The sequence below is a fragment of the Globicephala melas genome, chromosome 13 (genome assembly GCF_963455315.2).
Source record: "Globicephala melas chromosome 13, mGloMel1.2, whole genome shotgun sequence".
Lineage (NCBI taxonomy): Eukaryota > Metazoa > Chordata > Mammalia > Artiodactyla > Delphinidae > Globicephala > Globicephala melas.
This window is the reverse complement of record NC_083326.1, coordinates 38,240,837-38,261,739: the sequence shown is the minus strand read 5'-3', so window position 1 is coordinate 38,261,739 and position 20,903 is coordinate 38,240,837. Positions and strand designations below refer to the sequence as shown.

The 20,903-nt window shown below is 44.1% G+C and overlaps 1 protein-coding gene across 5 annotated transcripts in view; it reads left to right on the top strand.

Annotated features, from left to right (window-relative positions):
- FHOD3 (formin homology 2 domain containing 3) overlaps positions 1 to 20,903 on the top strand; it is a 501,308-nt gene that overhangs the window by 467,678 nt on the left and 12,727 nt on the right. For all 5 annotated transcript variants that reach the window (XM_060283165.2, XM_030876573.2, XM_030876572.2 and 2 more), the window contains 2 exons: positions 7,109 to 7,283; positions 13,976 to 14,137. In XM_060283165.2, the coding sequence (XP_060139148.1) occupies positions 7,109 to 7,283; positions 13,976 to 14,137 (337 nt within the window). The remainder of the gene's footprint in view (positions 1 to 7,108; positions 7,284 to 13,975; positions 14,138 to 20,903) is intronic.

Here is a 20,903-nt window from a genome sequence, read left to right as displayed (position 1 = left end):
AGTGGGAAACACAAGAGAAGAAAAGGACTTACAAAAACAAACCATAACAATTAAGAAAATGGTTATAGGAACATACATTTCGATATTACCTTAAATATGAATGGATTAAATGCTCCAATCAAAAGACACAGGCTCGCTGAATGGATACAAAAGCAAGGCCCATATATATGCTGTCTACAAGAGACCCACTTCAGACCTAGGGACACATACAGAATGAAAGTGAGGGGATGGAAAAAGATATTCCATGCAAACGGAAATCAAAGGAAAGCTGGAGTAGCAATACTCATAGCAGAAAAAATAGACTTTAAAATAAAGAATGTTACCAGGGACAAGGAAGGACACTACATAATGATCAAGGGATCAATCCAAAAAGAAGATATAACAGTTATAAATATATATGCACCCAACATAGGAGCACCTCAATACATAAGGCAACTTCTAACACCTATAAAAGAGGAAATTGACAGCAACACAATAATAGTGGGGGACTTTAAGACCTCACTTACAGCAATGGACATAGCATCCAAACAGAAAATTCATAAGTAAACACAAGCTTTAAATGATACAATAGACCAGATAGATTTAATTGATATTTATAGGATATTCCATCCAAAAACAGCAGATTACACTTTCTTTTCAAGTGCACATGGAACATTCTCCAGGATAGATAACATCTTGGGTCACAGATCAAGCCTTGGTAAATTTAAGAAAATTGAAATCATATCAAGCATCTTTTCTGACCACAACGCTATGAGATCAGAAATCAACTACCGGGAAAAAGACATAAAAAACACAAGCACATGGAGGCTAAACAATACATTACTAAATAACCAAGAGATCGCTGAAGAAATCAAAGAGGAAATCAAAAAATACCTAGAGACAAATGACAATGAAAACACGGTGATCCAAAACCTATGGGATGCAGCAAAAACAGTTCTAAGAGGGAAGTTTACAGCAATATAAGCCTACCTCAAGAAAAAAGAAAAATCTCAAATAAACAATCTAACCTTACACCTAATGGAACTAGAGAAAGAAGAACAAACAACACCCAAAGTTAGTAGAAGGAAAGAAATCATAAAGATCAGAGTGGAAATAAATGAAATAGAAACAAAGAAAACAGTAACAAAGATCAATAAAACTAAAAGCTGGTGCTTTGAGAAGATTAACAAAATTGATAAACTGTTAGCCAGACTCATCAAGAAAAGAGGGAGAGGACTCAAATCAATAAAATTAGAAATGCAAAAGCAGAAGGTACAACAAACACCGCAGAAATACAAAGCATCCTAAGAGACTACTACAGCAACTCTATGCCAATAAAATGGACAACCTGGAAGAAATGGACAAATTCTTAGAAAGTTATAACCTTCCAAGACTGAACAAGGAAGAAATAGAATATATGAACAGACCAATCACAAGTAATGAAATTGAAACTGTGATGAAAAATCTTCCAACAAACAAACATCCAGAACAAGATGACTTCACAGGTGAATTCTATCAAACATTTAGAGAAGAGCTAACACCCATCCTTCTCAAACTCTTCCAAAATATTGCAGACGAAGGAACACTCCAAAACTCATTCTATGAGGCCACCATCACCCTGATACCAAAACCAGACAAAGGTACTACAAAAATCCGAAATTATAGACCAATATCACTGATGAATATAGGTGCAGATATCCTCAACAAAATACCAGCAAACAGAATCCAACAACACATTAAAAGGCTCATACACCATGATCAAGTAGGATTTATCCCAGGGGTGCAAGAATTCTTCAATATACACAAATCAATCAATGTGATGCACCATATTAACAAATTGAAGAATAAAAACCATATGCTCATCTCAATAGATGCAGAAAAAGCTTTTGACAAATATCAACACCCATTTATCATAAAAACTCTCCAGAAAGTAGGCATAGAGGGAACCTACTTCAACATAATAAAGGCCATACATGACAAACCCGCAGCAAAGATCATTCTCAATGCTGAAAAACTGAAAGCATTTCCTCTAAGTTCAGGAATAAGACAACGGTGTCCACTCTCAGCACTATTATTTAACACAGTTTTGGAAGTCCTAGCCACAGCAATTAGAGAAGAAAAATAAATAAAAGGAATACAAATTGGAAAAGAAGTAGAACTGTCACTGTTTGCAGATGACATGATACTACACATAGAGAATCCTAAAGATGCCACCAGAAAGCTACTAGAGCTAATCAATGAATTTGGTAGTGTTGCAGGATACAAAATTAATGCTCAGAAATCTCTTGCATTCCTATACACTAATGATGAAAAATCTGAAAGAGAAATTAAGGAAACAGTCCTATTTACCACTGCAACAAAGAGAATAAAATACCTTGGAATAAACCTACCTAGGGAGACAAAAGACCTGTATGCAGAAAACTATAAGACACTGATGAAAGAAATTAAAGATGATACAAACAGATGGAGAGATATACCATGTTCTTGGATTAGAAGAATCAATATTGTGAAAATGACTATACTACCCAAAGCAATCTAGATATTCAGTGCGTTCCCTGTCAAATTACCAATGGCATTTTTTACAGAACTAGAACAAAAAATATTAAAATTTGTATGGAGACACAAAAGACCCTGAAGATCCAAAGCAGTCTTGAGGGAAAAAATGGAGCTGGAGGAATCAGACTCCCTGACTTCAGACTATACTACAAAGCTACAGTAATCAAGACAATATGGTACTGGCACAAAAACAGAAATATAGTTCAATGGAACAGGATAGAAAGCCCAGAGATAAACCCACACACCTATGCTCAACTAATCTATGACAAAGAAGGCAGGGATATACAATGGAGAAAAGACAGTCTCTTCAACAAGGGGTGCTGGGAAAACTGGACAGCTACATGTAAAAGAATGAAATTAGAACACTCCCTAACACCATACACAAAAATAAACTCAAAATGGATTAGAGACCTAAATGTAAGACTGGACACTATAAAACTCTTAGAGGAAAACATAGGCAGAACACTCTTTGACATAAATCACAGCAAGATCTTTTTTGATCCACCTCCTAGAGTCATGGAAATAAAAACAAAAATAAACAAATGGGACCTAATGAAACGTAAAAGCTTTTACACAGCAAAGGAAAGTACAAACAAGACAAAAGGTCTTCCCCGGTGGCGCAGTGCTTGAGAGTCCGCCTGCCAATGCAGGGGACACAGGTTCGTGCCCCGGTCCGGGAAGATCCCACATGCTGTGGAGCAGCTGGGCCCATGAGCCATGGCCACTGAGCCTGTGTGTCTGGAGCCTGTGCTCCGCAACAGGAGAGGCCAAACAGGGAGAGGCCCGTGTACCGCAAAAAAATAAATAAATAAATAAAGACAAAAAGAAAACCCTCAGAATGGGAGAAAATATTTGCAAACATATCAATGGACAAAGAATTAATCTCCAAAATATATAAAGAGCTCATGCAGCTCAATATTAAAAAACCAACCCAATCATAAAGTGGGCAGAAGACCTAAATAGACATTTCTCCAAAGAAGAGATACAGATGGCCAAGAAGCACCTGAAAACCTGCTCAACATCACTATTAGAGAAATGCAAATGAAAACTACAATGAGGTATCACCTCACACGAGTTAGAATGGGCATCTCAGAAAATGTACAAACAACAAATGCTGTAGAGGGTGTGGAGAAGTGGGAACCCTCTTGCCCTGTTGGTGGGAATGTAAATTGATACAACCACTATGGAGAACAGTATGGAGGTTCCTTAAAAAACTAAAAATAGAACTACCATAAGACCCACCAATCCTACTACTGGGCAGGTACCCTGAGAAAACCATAATTCAAGAAGGGTCATGTACCACAGTGTTCATTGCAGCTCTATTTACAATAGCTAGGGCATGGAAGCAACCTAAGTGTCCATCGACAGATGAATGGATAAAGAAGATGTGGCACATATATACAATGGAATATTACTCAGCTATAAAAAGAAATGATATTGAGGTGTTTGTAGTGAGCTGGATGGACCTAGAGTCTGTCATACAGTGTGAAGTAAGTCAGAAAGAGAAAAACAAATACCGTATGCTAACACATATATACAGAATCTAAAAAAAAAAAAAAAAAAAAGGTTAAGCTGGGACAAAGTGAGAGAGTGGCATGGACATGTATACACTACCAAATATAAAACCGATAGCTAGTGGGTAGCAGCCACATAGCACAGGGAGATCAGCTCAGTGCTTTGTGACCACCTAGAGGGGTGGGATAGCAAGGGTGGAGGGAGGGAGATGCAGGAGGGAAGAGATATGGGGATATATGTATAGCTGATTCACTTTGTTATAAAGCAGAAACTAACACACCATTGTAAAGCAATTATACTCCATTAAAGAAAAATAATATAAAAAATAAGAAAAAAAAAAGATGTGGTACATATACACAATGGAATATTACTCAGCCATAAAAAGGAACAAAATTGGGTCATTTGTAGAGACGTGGATGGATCTAGAGACTGTCATACAGAATGAAGTAAGTCAGAAAGAGAAAAACAAATATCGTATATTAATGCATATATATGGAACCTAGAAAAATGGTACAGATGAACTGGTTTGAGGGGCAGAAATAGAGACACAGATGTAGAGAATAAACGTATGGACACCAAAGGGGGAAAGTGGCGGGGGTGGTGGTGGTGGTGGGATGAATTGGGAGATTGGGATTGACATGTATACACTAATATGTATAAAACGGATAACTAATATGAACCTTCTGTATAAAAAAATAAATAAAATTCAAAAATTCAAAAAAAAAAAAGCTCTAAGGTTAAAAAAAAAAGTCATCTCTTGTCACAAGGCCATTTGCCTAGAGGCAGTGCAGAACTGGAAGCATTTTGTCATTTCAGCTCCCAAAAGTTTAGTCAGTTCTCAAAAGCCTGTGCCGGATTTGCTGGCCTGGCTTGTAACCTCAGTGGAAGCACAAGTTCAGTTGAGGGTGTGTTTGATTTAAAATTAAGAAATTGACATGACTTTCACCCTCAATTTATTTTTGGAAAAGGGATATTGTATTTAGTTACGTAAAGCAGTTTGTCTGGTGATAATTAAAAGAATGGCGTGTCAGTTCAGACAGCCTCCGTGAAGGACAGGTAAGATTTTAAAAAGAACTGAATTTCATGTTTCTGCGGAAAGTGTAATAGGACCTGTTCTGCCCGGCAGTTGTCCCACTTGTCCTGTCTGGCCTGTCTGTAGAAGGATTCATGGGGACCCAGACCCAGCAGCCTGGGAAGGGAGAGGTCCAGCACTTGGGATGAGAGGTGGGGGCGATAGCTGATGGATGGAAACAGGCAGAGGGAAGCTGGTAAACTGAGGTCCTGATTGCTGGCAGGTGGTGGTTTCACGGAGCATGGCCAGCTGAGCGGCAGGGCACAGAGTGAGGTCTGTAATGGTCAGGGGACCAGGTAAGCCGGTTATCATCCTCCTAGGCAGCCTCAGGAGACGGGCCTGGAGCTCCAAGTCCCTCCTGACTTTGGTCAGGACCGGTCTTGGGGCTCTCGGAGAGAATGTCCAGACAGGAGGGCTTCGCAGGCAGGGCTCAGCAGCTCCCAAATCAACAGGGTGCACCCTGGTTGTGGTGGCTGAATTCTTTATTTGGAATTTGATGTGACAGTCAGATGATCTCATCTTTGCTGACTTCTGTGCCTTCTAAGAATCCCCTCTGTCTTTCCCATCCTGTCCTGTCCTGTCCTTTCCTCTCGAGTAGACTGATGAAGAGGATGAAGTTGAGGTAGGATGTTTATAAACACAAAGAATGCCACGTGTGACCTTCTCAAGCGTGCCGTATAATCTAACCTGACATAAGCAGCATGAAGTGTCAGCCCCGTTCAGTGCTTTAAACCTTGCATGACTGTTTTCTGCTGGGTTTCCATGTGATCACTAACCCCCTTACACGGGTTCTTATCATGATGTGTGTGCCAGGGACTGACTGAAGGGTAACTGCATTTTCCAAGCTGTCCCTGAGTTCCAGGCCCTGTCAAAAGTGGCAGGGTCAGCAGATCTCTTCCTACTGATGGACAAATGGACAGAGGGGTGGGATGGGCAGCAGCTCCTCCCCCTGACCCTGGTGCAGATGCCAGAACCAGAGACCAAGGCAGGGCTGCTCAGCCCTGAAGGATGAGGAAGGAGCTGTGCAGATGGTACAAGTCACGGATGTGTCCCAGGCTCTAGCACCAGGGCTCATACACTGGATACAAAGAGGGAGCCAGAAGTCTATGGAGCTGCTCTTTGCAAACGTTATTCTAACTGACTTTTTATTTTTCATCCAGATGTTTGGCATTGTGTGCGTATGGCCTGATATTCTAGCATACCTCTTGTAAAACATATATGCTGTCTTTGTTCAGCTAGAATTAGAGAATATCATCATGTGAGTGTAATGCTTGTGAAAACAACTAAATTTTTGACACAAGGAGAAGTAGCGAGTGTTGCCAAACTCAGTTTCAGCATGAATTTCTGTGCCATGTTCTGATCTGGGCCCTGAATCAAAGCCTTTTGGGGCCTTTGGCAAGTCACTTAATCTTGGATGGCCTCAGTTTCCTTCTCTGTAAAGTGAGGTGGGACTAGTTCTGGAAAAATCCTTCCCAACTCCTAATACTGTATGATTCTGAAACTGAATCCCACTTTTCAACTTGTACCATCTTAAGCGATATATGAGAAACTTCTAACTGCTTTCTGGCACTACGTTTTCAAAAATAAATCTCACTATATTTGACAAACAAGCATATTTCAATGCTCCTATCAAGGCTGTGGTGTTAGAAACAGATTTGGTTTCTGAATTTTTCCCAGAGTTGAAGTCTTTTGCCCCTTGCTGGCTCCCGCTGAGGGGATCTGCAGTGAGCTGGGAGACCCACTACCTGGAGGGATGGGTGTGGTCCTTCTGGGGCCAAGGCTTCTCTTTCTGATAAGAGAACTTCCTGGATATGCAGATGCTTTGTCATTAGTTCATTGACCCCTCATTGACTGCCCATCACTAACTTGTTTGCAGAATGCACGTAAACAAAAGACAGAGAAGAGAAGGCTTTCCTCAACTAAAGGTTTTCTAAGCTTTAGTTGGCTTTTAGTCACCTCACGCCCTAACCCCTCTTGCTCTTGCAGTCTGGCAAGTTCTCCAGCGGTTCCCCGGCGCCCCCGAGCCAGCCCCAAGGCCTGAGCTATGCCGAGGATGCTGCCGAGCATGAGAACATGAAGGCTGTGCTGAAAACCTCGTCCCCTGCCTTGGAGGATGCCACCCCCGTGCTGGGCGTCCGCACACGCAGCCGAGCAAGCCGAGGTAACGCCCTCTTCCAGGGTGGCCACCCCATGGTGTCTGTCCCCGCCACAGGGTACAGATTACTGTGCCCAGGAAGTGGCTGCCCAGGGCCGTCCACTCCCCAGGGTTCTCCGTGCTGACGTCATCATACTTTCCTTCACTCACACCTTTGTGACCCACCTTCAGTAGCTTCATCTCAAAAACAAGCAACCCTTCCCAAAAGCACAACTTAATTCGAACAAGAGGAATTAGTATTGTGAACGAATCCTCATGGGTCAAGCCCCCAGGCCAAATTGAGCCAGCCATTTATTCTTGTAAATAAGGTCTTCTTGGAACACAGCCACCCTTCCTTGTGTGTGTGTTGTCTAGGTGCTTTTGCACTGCGGTGGCAGAGTTGAGGGGTTGCGACGGAGACTACAGGGACCATAGAGACTGTTTTTACTCTCAGGCGGGGTACAGAAGAAGTTTGATGACCCTTGGATTAAAACGCTATCCCTTTTTGCTTCTGAAATCCTTGGAGGCAGAGAGGAAACTAAAACTTCAAGATGGTAAAGACAGATAAGAGCTTCCAGGTTTGTTTCATAACCTGGAAGGGACTTTTTGTTTTAATTAAGAATTGAGATGCACTTTGCATCTGAGAATGTTTACCCGTATTTCCCTGGTCTAGTCTGATGCCACGTGAACCTTCCTAAGTTTCCTCGCTGCCTGCAGGATCCAGCCCACTCGATTCATGCTGTTGTTTGAGGTTCCCTGGGGTCTGGTCCCCTCCTGGCTCCCACACTTGGCTTTCACTCAGCCCCACATTGTGGGCAGTGCCCTACTCTGCACACCCTGTGTCTGCCTGAGCCCCTGCCGTTGCTCATCCCGTCCCCTCTCCTCTGCCTGTCCCCTCTTCACCTCCAGAATCCACCTCCTCCGTGTTCTCTGCCTTGCCACGTACTCCAGTTTAGGTCTCAGGAACTTAAAAACTTTATAACTAAAGAGGATGAACTCCTGGAGGACCAGCTTTGTCCTCTTGGTGTTTGCTTAGCACACAAGCTAGAAGAAACCATGCATTTATTGCCCACATTGGAATGTTTTAGTGTGTAAAAGGGGTTCAAGTAGTAATTACAGTGGGAAAATAAATAAAACTGTGCAGTCCGGGTGAACTGGATCATGGGTTACCTTACACGTCACAGAACCTCAGTAACGAATGAGTGTGCAGCGCCCATCAGGCCCTTGCTAGGCTCCAGCGAACATCCAGGCTCACGAGATGTTAGAAAGGCAGCCAAGATCTAGAGGGCTGTGATCTGGAGAAACTCCTGAGAAGACCCAACAGTGACTTCTATCTAGCTTTGCTGACTGCCCTTTTTTTTTTTTAATTTTAATTTTGCTGTTGTCAACTATGTTAAGTATTAAAAAATGATGATAGGAATAACAACTTTAACATAAAAGAAAAAACAAAGGCAGTTCCAGGTGTTCTTTGGCAGGAAGGGAGTCACGTGGTGCATATGGTTTCTTGTAGCTTCTTGTGAACCAAGGGCCACAAGCTGCTCTAGAGGAGGAGGGTTGAAGGGGCTTCCAGGCTGAGTTCTAGATCCGTAAGGTTTACACGGGATTCCCAAGTGGAGCTGCACTTCAGGCTATTTTATAAATGACCAAATGTTTTTCTTATTTCACATGAGTGCAGTGTCACTGAATCTAGTTCCTTCTCCTCTTCTCAACGTTGGACCTTTAACAGGGCTTTTACTCTGTGATATACAGCTTAGACTATGCCGGAAAAAGGGCCGCCTCCACCCACCCTTCCCCAGTGTTATCCTGCCTGAGACACAGATGATACGTAGAAAAGTCATCCCTCCTACTACAGTCTTGATTCCCAGACTATACCCCAAATACATGCAGGTATTATTATTACATCAAAGAATCACAGGTTAGGTTCTCTGGGATTTGGTCTTTCCAAACCCTCTGACTTGTAGGTAGTTTTGGATGTGGAATTAGGGAAAGAAAATAAATTACGCTTTGGCAACACAAAGGCAGACTTTTGGTGACCAACATCAGACAGATGCAGCTGTGACAAACCACAGTCCTGAGCACTTCGTGTGGGACATTCTGATTGTCTGGTTTTCTATGTGGAAAGAAAGGTGCCCTCTTCTTGGCCAGTGCTGTCTATAAAACGCCTCCATTTCTCAGAAAAACCAAGAAGGGACAGGAGAGAAAGAGTGTGTAAATAAGGCAGAATATAAGAGGAGAGAAGAAAGTGGGGAAGGTCAGAAGTTGAAGAAAATTACAGCATTAAATGCTGAGCAGTAGTGACTGTCAGTCTAGACAAAGTGTAAAACAAGGATAAAAATAAAATAAAGCAGCTTTGCAGTGTTGGGGGGTATGGGGATGGGAATCACTGGTCTCCCAAAAGGCCTAGGACATCCCATGCATGAGTCTGTCTGTGCCTCAGCAGCTCTTGCAGGCTTTGTCTGCTAGGCTAACCGTGGACACCAGGAGATCAAGGGCAGCATCAGTACCTGCGCCACAGTGACCCCAGCCATCAGGAGTCTTGAGCCACTGTACCTTGGTGGATGCAAGTGTAGTGCAATGAAAGCCACCTTGGGAGATGGAGTCCAGTATCTGTAATGGAACGTAACATGCTGTGCTAATTTTAAAAGAGAAAATAGAAAATCCTTCCTGACTGGAAAGGACAAAGAGAAAAAGATATTGCTAGGTTTGTACAATATGGGTTCCTTTTCACTAATTGATGAAAGGGATTAGAAAGGAAAGCTATTCAGTTTCTCTGCACATGCAGAGACTTCTGCTTCCAGGTGGCATGTCGTAGGGAGGAACAAGCCACCACTCCTGCTGCCATAACCAGAAACTTTAATAAAATAACAAAAGCTTTCTCTCAAAATCCACCAGGGAACTGTGAAAGGGAAGAGGACTAGACAAACTAGAATTCTAGGTGAGCTGAGAGCACCTCTCTAAGAGCATTTGCCAAGTCTGGGCACAGGCTGAGAATTGGACTTGCCATGCGCAGAGTGACTTCAATAGTAAAGAGAAGCCAGCAGGACTTCTAGTGGTCATGTGAGCTGGCGTAAGAGGTTGGAGCTAGAGGATCTTCAAATGCAGACAGTTTTCTCCATGAGACATTTGCTAAGTGCTGGGGCAGCATGGGGAGGGGCAGGCTGGGCCAGAAAGGCTGCAGGAAATCTCCTACCGTCTTGAAGTTCTGAGGAAACAAAGACAAGCTAGAGTAAGCGCCTTCGACAAATGCATACAGATAGTTAAAGACAGAATATTTAAAGACAGGGGTGGACTGAAACTCAATGAAAACTGCTGTCTGGCCCCAACCCTGCTCAGTCCTTCACTGTGTCTGCTTAACAGGAAAGGGTAAAGACTGGAGAAAAATGACACCGACTTCAGTCTCTGCATTCTTTTCTACACAAAGTCCAGTGCGTAGTCAAAATTATGAGCCAAGAGAACATGAAAACATGGCTGACAAGAAGAAAAGTAGAGCAGCAGATCCACAGGTGATCCAGAGGTTGAAATTTGCAGTCAAATTTAACCATTTATCAGTGTTAACAAAAATAAAGGAAAATAGAGACAAATTGATAAAAAGGTTGAAATTTATAAAAAAGAATCAAATGGAAATTCTAGAACTGAAAAAAAGAAAGATCTGACATGATTAACTGATATCATGGGTTTAACAGCAGACTGGTCCCAGCAAAAGAGATTAGTGAATTCAAACAACACGGGTTAATAGAAAATGTACAAACTGAAGCATGGTGAGAAAAAATAGAAAAAATGGAACAAAATGTAAGAGATATGTGGGACACAGTCAAATGGTCTAATGTGTCTGTAACTGGAGTACCAGAAAGAAAAGATGGGTAAGAAGAAAAATTAAAGAAACAATGGCTGAGAATTTCCCAAAGGCTCATGATAGATATCAACCCACATATTTAAAACACGTAACAAATCCAAGGAGAGTAAACGCAAAGAAAACCACATCTAGGCATACCATGGGCAAACTGCCGAAAACCAAAGATATAAATAAAATCTTTAAAACAGCCAGAGAGAAAAGAATGTACTTTCTAAGGAGCAACAGTAAGAATGATGACTCACTGTTGACAGAAGCTATGGAAGTCAGAAGAAAGTGGAATGGCATCTTTAAATTGCCAAAAAGAGAACTTTCTAAACTAGAAGTCTATACCCAGGGAAATTCTTTCAAAAGCAAAGGTAAGAGTTTATTACATTAATATAATATCTATTTGGATATAATTATTTTCCTTTTAGACTATTTCTTTAAGTTAGATTTTTAAGGGAAAAATTAGTTACAGTGGTTTCTTTCAAACTACAGTTTACATATTTTCAAAAGTAAAATTCAAATAAAGTGATATAGTCCTATCAAGGTCTATAATGCTTTATCCCCTCCACCATATCTCTATCTATATATATTCATATATATTATATATAATAATTTTACAGACATCTCAGTATATATAAATGCCTGGCTAACACTTGGGAGACCATGGGGAGGCAAATGGCCCCTTGGAGTCTGTAAGTTATGGGCAGTGTTCTCCTGTGGCTGTATGTGAGTGCAGAGGTTCCAGAAAGAGAAGCATATACACGACCAAGAAGAATGGGCATAAATGGTAATCAGGTAGTGACAACAGTAACCAAGGGGAAAGGGGATAAGAAAGCAGAACCAAGAATGAGGTCATGAGAAAATGATGGCATCACAAAACTGAGTCTGACAGTCCTGGACAAATGGCAAGATGTTCCTTGTAAGCATCTCCTGACCCATCACAGTGAAAGCAGATTCCCAGGAATTTATAAGATGAAAGTATAGGTAATTCTCATGGAAAGATCAGATGATGCCTTCATTTCTGGCTCATCAGGAGCAAATTATATTATATTATGAGCAAAGACACTTGATTGAGCTTTGTGTGTTTTGGGAAGGGTAGCTTGGCATTTCAAAATGAGGCACAGAATTATAAATCAGTAGGTAAAAGGGAAAACAGGAAATTGCTGGGCAAAAAGCAATTGCTGTATGGATGGCTCTGCTATGAGGAGGCTCTGCAGAGCCCCAGCCTGAGAGCTGTGCCACTGTGAGGCCTCTTGCCTCCAACTTGAACACCTGGACCAGCCTGAGAATGCAGAAAAATTCAGCAATTTCAAATATTCGTTTCTGAGAAGAACATATTTTTAAAGGGTTTTATGATGCTGAAAAAGCTAGTCTTCTGATGGAAGCAAGTAGATCAAACTCCCTTGGGCACAAGCAGAAAAAGTAAAATGTCCTGACTTTGTATATCCCAGTGTTGTAGGCCTGCTCCCGCTCGTAACGCAAAACGATTCTTATAAATGACCACAACAAAAACGTTGTCATCAGAAAGCATGGTTGTCCTGTGGCCACAGGTCTCAAATAGTGCAGGTGGTCCAACACTGGAATCCTGGTACTCCTTTTGCAACGTGTTTATTTAATTCAGTCATGTGAACTTTACTAGCAGAAATTAGGACTAAATTATAGCATATTACATATTTGCAGTGAACTTTCAACCACAAACACATGTCTATAAAATGTGCCGTCTACTGAACTGTAATCAACTATTCCCAACTATTTCTATCAATATCCAAACACCGAAAGTTTTGAAAAATTAGTATAGAAATATAGAATTCAAAATTTAAGATATATATTTACTAACATTTTTTCACCTGTGGTTTGAGAAAAGCTGACTGTTCTTCAGCTTTAGCTGGACCTTGGACAAGTTCAGGTACCTGTGTTCCATAAACATAAAAGTCTGAGAACACTCACCTGCAGGATTTTAAAGTTGTATGTCTATTACAAAGAGAAGTATAGGTCGAGGAAATTCACAATTTTGAGCACACTGTACATCTTTCTTCTTACAGAAGCCTATTTCCCATCTTAGAGAAGAGATTTCACAAGGAAGTTGATCAGTCACGAAGGCACAGTGTTTGATGAATTAAAATAGCATTCATTTCTAAGTGTTTCATATGACTCGGGAACCCATGTTTTTGTGGTATTTTCTTCTTGCTGGTCTAAGGGCAGATGCTTTTATGCCAGACTTGGACTATCTTAACATACAGCTATTTATAAACATATTTTTTTCTGGTCAGGGAGCAGATGAATGTACCAAAGAAAATGTTGTGTTAACTCCCTTTTCCTGGTAGAAGAGGGCAATCCTGTTATTATTTTTAAAGGCTAGTTAATCCAAAGATAAGCTATATGTTACAAAATCCATTGATTTTTATTTAACTGAATGAGAAATTAGGGCTAATTGACATTCACTAGGCACATACAACCACAGATGGGGAGCTGACTTAACAAATGTCTCTGGACATTTCTGGAAGCACTCTACTGGGTATCTGTGATGTACATAGCGGCACACGGCGTGGGAAGTCTGCCCTTCCACGACCACAGGACCTGGCAGGTGGAGGCACATCCACGACAGTGAGAGATGACAACACAGCTGTGTGACAGGGTAGTATGACGTAAGGGCCCCAGGTATGGACTCATGGGAGGTCAGAATCTGGAGGGTGATGGTCACAGGTCACTGTGGTGCCCCTGCAGTGGGGACGGGGGAACACCCTTAGATCCATCAGGAGGCTCAACCCTGGCTCTGGCCTCTGCTGTGCTCTGTGGCTGATGAGCTTGGCTGCTTCAGGAGCAGTGCTGTGTTTTCCTTCTCTCTGAGTACCTCGTGCTCTCTGGTTGTTTAATTCTTCAGGATCCACTAGTTCGTGGACCATGGGAATGGATGACTCGCCTAATGTCACGGATGATGCAGCTGATGAGATCATGGACCGCATCGTCAAGTCAGCCACCCAAGTGCCCAGTCAGCGAGTGGTGCCGCGGGAGAGGAAGCGCTCCCGGGCCAACCGGAAGTCTCGTAAGTGCCTTGGAGTTGGGGTGTGGGACTCTGCCTGCAGGGACCAGCCCTCCAGTTCTGTATGACCCAGGAAGGGCAGGGACTCAGGGGTGGGCTCCGGTGAGTTGTCAGTGGTGCCCCGAGGGCCCACCTGTGCCCATCGGCAAAAGAGTTCGTGCTGGACAGTCGGCATTGGCCACTAGGGAGGAGGGATGCTGCAGCCACCTGTCCAGTGTATTTGCTATTTCTGGTCAGGCCTCCCCCAATTCACACTTTGTCCCCAGGAAGGTGTGAAAGGCCCTTAGATGACTCTGATGTGCAGGGGTGGGCACAGTGGGACCCGTTGCCAAGTACTGCCCTGGATGCTTTGCTGAGGCCATATTATTGCCCCTCACCCAGCATCAGGGGCTACTTTCTGGGCTGGAGACTGTTCCCCCAGGGGTTCACTGCTGCTCATGAACATGCTGAAGGTGAAACCAGGGGTAGCAAGCGATTTTTGGTCCTTAGGATGCTTAAAATAGTTCATGTTAGCCTAGGTTCACCAGTTGTGTTTTGTTCCTACCAAACAGAGGATTCAAAGCGACTTATTCGCCCTTGTAGTCTCAGCCTGTTACCTGCCCCTATCCGCCGAATGACGGGTGTGGAGTTGCCTCTGTGGGCACCATGCTGACTCTCACAGGGATGGCTCACTGTAGAGAAGCAGGGTTCTCTGAACCTTTGACATCTGCCTTCATGGCCGTGGCCCTAGTGCATTTCAGAAGAGACCTCAGCCCCCAAGCTTTGGCCTGGTGCTGGTCACTGAAGCTCAATCCCTAGGACAGGGATTTATGATGTTTTGTAAAGAGGAAATCTGGCTGCCTCCTCATTTCCTGGCTCCCAAAAATGAAAGGAGGGAGAGTGGCTGTCAGGAGGCAGGAGTTCAGTAAGAACTCATACTCAGAGCCCCCCAGGCGCTGCCACCTTTGAGATTCGTACAAGAGGTGACTGAGTTTTGGGCTGCATATTTTGGACGCCTTGGTTCTGTTTGACCCATTGCCATGCTTGTTTCCAGGGTAAAGAACACTAAACCAAATTGCTGCAGACTCTCGGACCCTGCTCCTTTTATATCATTGGCTTTAGATTCTGACAGGAATTTTTCCCCAGAAAAGAAAGTATCACTTGACACTTCCACCAGGGAGAAGCAGAGTTTCTCAAACCACAGAACTTGGGGGCTGGGGCTGGGGGATGTGATTCTCATTCAGTGAGATGGGTGGCTGAGAGTCTGTTTTCACCACACTCCTAGATGAGGTCCATCCTGCTGGTACACACTTTGAGTAACTTTTTTTTTTTTTTAAAGACTTTAATTTTTGCTGTGTTGCGTCTTCGTTTCTGTGCGAGGGCTTTCTCTAGTTGTGGCAAGCGGGGGCCACTCTTCATCGCAGTGCGCAGGCCTCTCACTATCGCGGCCTCTCTTGTTGCGGAGCACAGGCTCCAGACGCGCAGGCTCAGTAGTTGTGGCTCACAGGCCTAGTTGCTCCGCGGCATGTGGGATCTTCCCAGACCGAGGCTCGAACCCGTGTCCCCTGCATTAGCAGGCAGATTCTCAACCACTGTGCCACCAGGGAAGCCCCTGAGTAACTTCTTGAACTGTGGCTCTCAACCATGGCTGCACATTAGAACTTTCTGCAGAGCTTTAAAAATTCCAGATGTCTGGGCTGTACCCAAGCTGACCACCTGAGAACCTCTGCGGTTGGGCCCTGCCCAGGCCCCTTGGGTGATTAGTGGCCTTAGGAGAAGGACTCTTGTTCCACTCTGTGCGCCCCCTGCCACATTCCCTCTGTTTCTTGAATGGAAAACTGTCATTCAGGGGCACTGGCTTTTTACATCTTCAGAAATATGTTTGTGGGCTCCAACATCAATATCTAAGACCTTTACATTTATTTTTTCCGACATTTCACTATTTCCTGGTGCTGCTGTGAATTCTTTGCCATTCTCTTGGTGCTCCCATGTAAGAACTTGGCTAGGGACTTGCTATTTAAAGTTGTTCCTCAGACAGTATGGGCACCTCTTGGAGGCTGGTTAGAAATGCATATTCAGGGGGACCTCTCCAGGGCAACTGATTCAGAATCTGCATTTAACAAGATCCCCAGGGGACCCCATGCACGATAACATGGAGGGGGTCAACGGGGTATGAGGCCAGGACTGGAACTGCAGGATCCCCAGGTGTGCACATCTTGGGGAGCAAACTCATCTCCAAAGGGGTGAGGCTGACCCACACTCTCTCCACACTGCATGCTCCAGGCCAGGCCAGCAAAGCACTTGGCTTTTTGCCTGTCTGAAGCGTGTGAAATAGTATTCCTTATGGTTTTAGCTTACTTTTCCCTGCTAGTGTACTAGGAAGGTCGAGCCTCTCGTGATTTGCATCTCTTCTTTTGTGTATGGCTTGTCCATACCATTTGCCTGTTTTTCTCTTGCTCTTTTTCGTGAACAGAAATCTCTTTCTTAAATAGTTTTTTGAATGAAACTTATGAGAGGCTTTTTCAGGTGCCTTAAGTAGATTATCTTCAGCATTTGTCCTTTATTGCCCTCCTCTTATTTACTTCAATAAACCAGTAACCAAATGGCAGAAGTTTTGCACCAGTTAACGCCTGGCCTTCCTGCAGTGGGCAACCTTAGTGCAAGAGTCTCCACTGGGAGGAGCTGGGAAAAGCATGTGGGGAATCAGACCACGGGAGAGGAGTTGAGAAAGGATGCCAGGTCAGGGAGTGCCCTCCAGAAGGTGGGCAGGGTTGGGTCAGGGACCTCAGTAAAGGAGATTGCCTGAGAGGGGCCTGGCCCAGGGTATGTACTCCTCCTATAGGTTACATGTCTGTGTTGGCAAAGAGTGTTGGCCCTGCCCTCTGGTCTGGAGAGAAACAGATTATTAGAGAGACACAGAATGTCACTGGGAACAATAACACAGTCATAATGAGTTTTCCTCTTCAATCTGGCCAGAGAGAAATTTTGCCTGTTTTTGTGGTTGACATAAAATAATTTCCTGTGGTATCGTTTCCATTCCAATCTTATGCAAAACAGCCCTATATTCTTTTTATTTAGCCCAACACATTTTGTCCTGTGATGCAGTTACTACAACAAATACAGCACTGCATGTATGTAAATGTTTATCTGTAGCAGGTTTAATTAATTAGTAATGGCACCATCCACAGAAATGTAAGATGGGGGAAGTTACTTTGATTTCTAATATAAAGGGATGTAAACTCTAGCTTTTCATAAGAAGTTAAAGGAATGAGAAAAAAACAGTTTGCAAAATCGATGTGAAGTGTTGGGCTGGGGCCTCACCCTGAAACGATGCTGCGTTTGATTTGATTGTGTAATGGTGGCCATGTGGCAAGTGGATAAACGAATAACCAGCATATTTGGGCTATACCTCATTTGGCTAAAGACAATAATAGTCCAGCTATTGTAAGAAACCAAACAGAATCCAGCTCATAACCTAGAAATGTATGACCTGCAAGCCCCTCAAGAATCCTCTGAGAGGCTTAAAACATCTGCTTTCGTGTTTGATGCTGGTGGCTAGGCCTACATCCACCAAATGTGCTGCTTAAAGCCTGAAATATGCAGCCAGTTGGGACGCACCGAGGGCACCGTAATGGACTCGCAGGTTCCCAGGCTCTGCCCCTTCTGTTGTTTTCCCAGCTGGTGCCATCGGGGTCTCATTAAGTAAAATGTTGCGAATTGTCCAGTTGATTTCTAGCCTGTGAAATGTCAACACAACATGCCTCATATGCTTCCCCAGATTCTGGCCACGGCTCTCGAGTCGGCTGGTGGAGATGGCCAAGGAGAGCGTTCTCCAAGCTCTTTGTTTTCTTCTTATTTGGGTTTCTTTTTTCATCATACTGGGGCAAGTCCTTTGTCCCGGGGCTACTTGTTCTCTTAGGCCTCCCGGATGTTGGTCTTCCCTAGAAAACCCTGAAGCTGACGGGCATCTGAGATCTCCTTCCCACTGTGATTCTGCAGGACGGGCCTGGGGCCTGGGGAAGAAAAGGACCCCTTGTGTTCTTTTCTGTGGGACCCAACTTCGGAAGAGGGTCTCTGCCCAGCTGGCTGTCTGCATGGAGCCATTACCCTGGACTATCACAGAGCAGAGCAGGGATTAGGGACTCATAGTTGGCCTTTTTCTCTTTCCTGCTAGAGAGGCTGAATGCCCCCTCTCCTGTTGAGTTTCTCTTCAAGGGGAGTCTGGGCCCCACCTGTGACGTGACCATGCAGTTTTGGGCTCAGGGCTATATTTCTTTAAAAATGCAATCACTTCGATGTGACCTACAAATAATCTAACAGTGTCTTAGGGACATAAGAACAGTTTCTCAACGGGAAGGGCCAGAAGCCTGGTTCTAGGGGCTGCTAGGAAAGGAACACTGAACTCTGACTTGACTTCAGGCTCTCATCTCACCCCGTCTCTTATGAGGCTTCGACAGTCCTCTTGAAAGTCATGTGACATATTCACGTTGATTCGATATAACTAAAATCTTATTTTACAGAATATTGAGGGGTGTTGCCATGCTATCTGTTAAGTAGGATTCCGTGGAGAAGGAGAACGAATGAATCTGAAAAAAAAAATATTGAATCTGTTTTAGGGAAAATGGGAGATATGCCTCACAAAATATTAGATTGATCCCTGGAACTGATCAGCACTCAGCTTAGTTTAGTTGTCTCTAATTTTCCAAAGTGGTATTTGAAAATGTTCAGGAATTTTCCCACTAATCCCATTAAGAAAAATTTCCCTGCGTGTTATTTACATAGTTCTTCCCTACTTAAAAATTTTATATTCTTTTATAGGGACAATGGAATGGGCCAGAGACTTTAAAACGGATGCTCTTAGAATACAGTAAAATAAGATGTTAGTGGAAAGGACCAAAGTTTCTCAATCAAATTTTTGTCTTCTCAACATCATTACTATTTACTCAGCACCTCATTATTCTTCGGGCTCATTAAAGCTGGACTGATTCCTCCTCTAAAGACAGCTAAGGGCAGCCACCCTTGTGCACAGGACACATGACAGGAGGATAAATAGAATAAGTCCAAGAGAGAATCAAAATCTTCTCCCTAAACCCAGGTGGAGAGTCACTGCATTTTAGAGGGCCAACGTAAGGCTTCGGGACTACAGTGACCAGAGGGGATGGAGCTGACAGCGGCTCTAAGATTCACTGGGGCTGACTTTAAACCTATGGTGGGTGTCAAGCCCTTGTCACTAGAAAAGGAAGATGGGGAAGTAAGGAAGGCATTTGCAGCCTGGCTCTGCATTGGGAAGGTCTTGGAGGCCGGGCTGGATGGGCACAGGAAAGGGACTGTGAAGGGGTTTGACGGAGTCTGTGGACAGGTGAGAGAAATGAGGCCCAGATCAGAGCAGGTGCTATCAGAACGGACTCCAAGTCACCTGGAGACAGGTCCTAAACAAGGGTGTACGGGCCTTGTACCCAAGCCCAAGGGGGTGGAAGCAGCCCCCTGCTCTAGAGCAGGGTCAGGCTGGTAGCCAGGACTCTGATGTGGAAAGAAGCTTAGGTAGAAGCTTTGGGGTTAGACAGGTGGTGCCGGAAGAGCTTGGAAGGGTCTCACTGCCCTGAATGACTCTCTGGTTGTTGTATTTTCGGACAAATCTCCCTTCCAAATTGGGAACTAGCGCTTTGAAAAAGGAGGCTGGCTGTGTGTCCTCCACTGTGTCTGTCTGTATGCCAGGCACCCTTTTTCCCCAGAGTGGAAGTTCAAGAGGAGGGAGAATCAGTAAACAAGAGGAACCTGAGAATTTGCCTTTCCTGCGTGAGAGCAAAGTAGAGGGTTCTAGGAAGGGTGCTTTGGAAAGTGCCAAGCACCTTACTGGCAGGGGGTTACAGTAGTTCATTGCCTTTGCTACCAAGTTCAGATGGAATCCAGTTCCATGCTTGGGAATTTGCACAGTCATACAGCCGAGGAGACTGTTCCCGTATAAATGGCTTGGCCTCACTGAGCCTCCGTCTTCTTTGATACAGTGAAGACGGTCGTGCCAGCCTCCCGGGATGGTTGTGAGGGTTAAGCGGGGCACCTATGACGGGTTCTCAGCACCCTCCTTCCCTTCACACTTCTGTCCAAGGGTCCCAAACATGGTAGGAATGTGAAGCTGCCTGCAAGCGTTTAGGAGCTGCCAGGGAAGTCACCCATGAGCCTGTGCACAGAAACCACACCTGCCCCCTTATCACTTTGCTCCCATCACCCTCCTGGCTCCTCGTCCACCATTGTCCACCTCACTTGGCCTGCTGTAATTTGTAGACCAGACCCATCTTCCCCTCTCTTTTTACCCCCAGGACACTGGTGCAATGGCTTGCCCCTGTGCACGGAAGCCTGGATTGTTAGCAATGTATGTGTCTAGTATTGTTGTGACATCCCAGTAAGCACTAAAGAGCTAGACTTCATCTGGAAAGGGGGAAGGCAGTTCTGTCCTGCCCAGGACTTGCAATAATGCTGAGAACTCTGAGCTCAGAAAGCAATGGAGAGAACTGTTTCATTTCTTTCCACCCAGGCCAGATTCCATCCTCTCCCTGTCCTCCCCAACAACGTGACTCATAAGAAGCAGTCTGCTTTTGCATTCCAACTGATTGCTTTCTGTTCAGTGCTTACCTAGGAACCAAAGAGATTATTGAGGAGCACGGGGTGTGAACGTAGCCACAGATGGAGGAGGGAAGTGGGGTAGGGGCACTGCGCAGCCAAGACCGTGGCCAGACCAGTGGCTGTAGAAAGCGCCTGATACCATAATATTGCCGAGAGCCATCTCAGCATG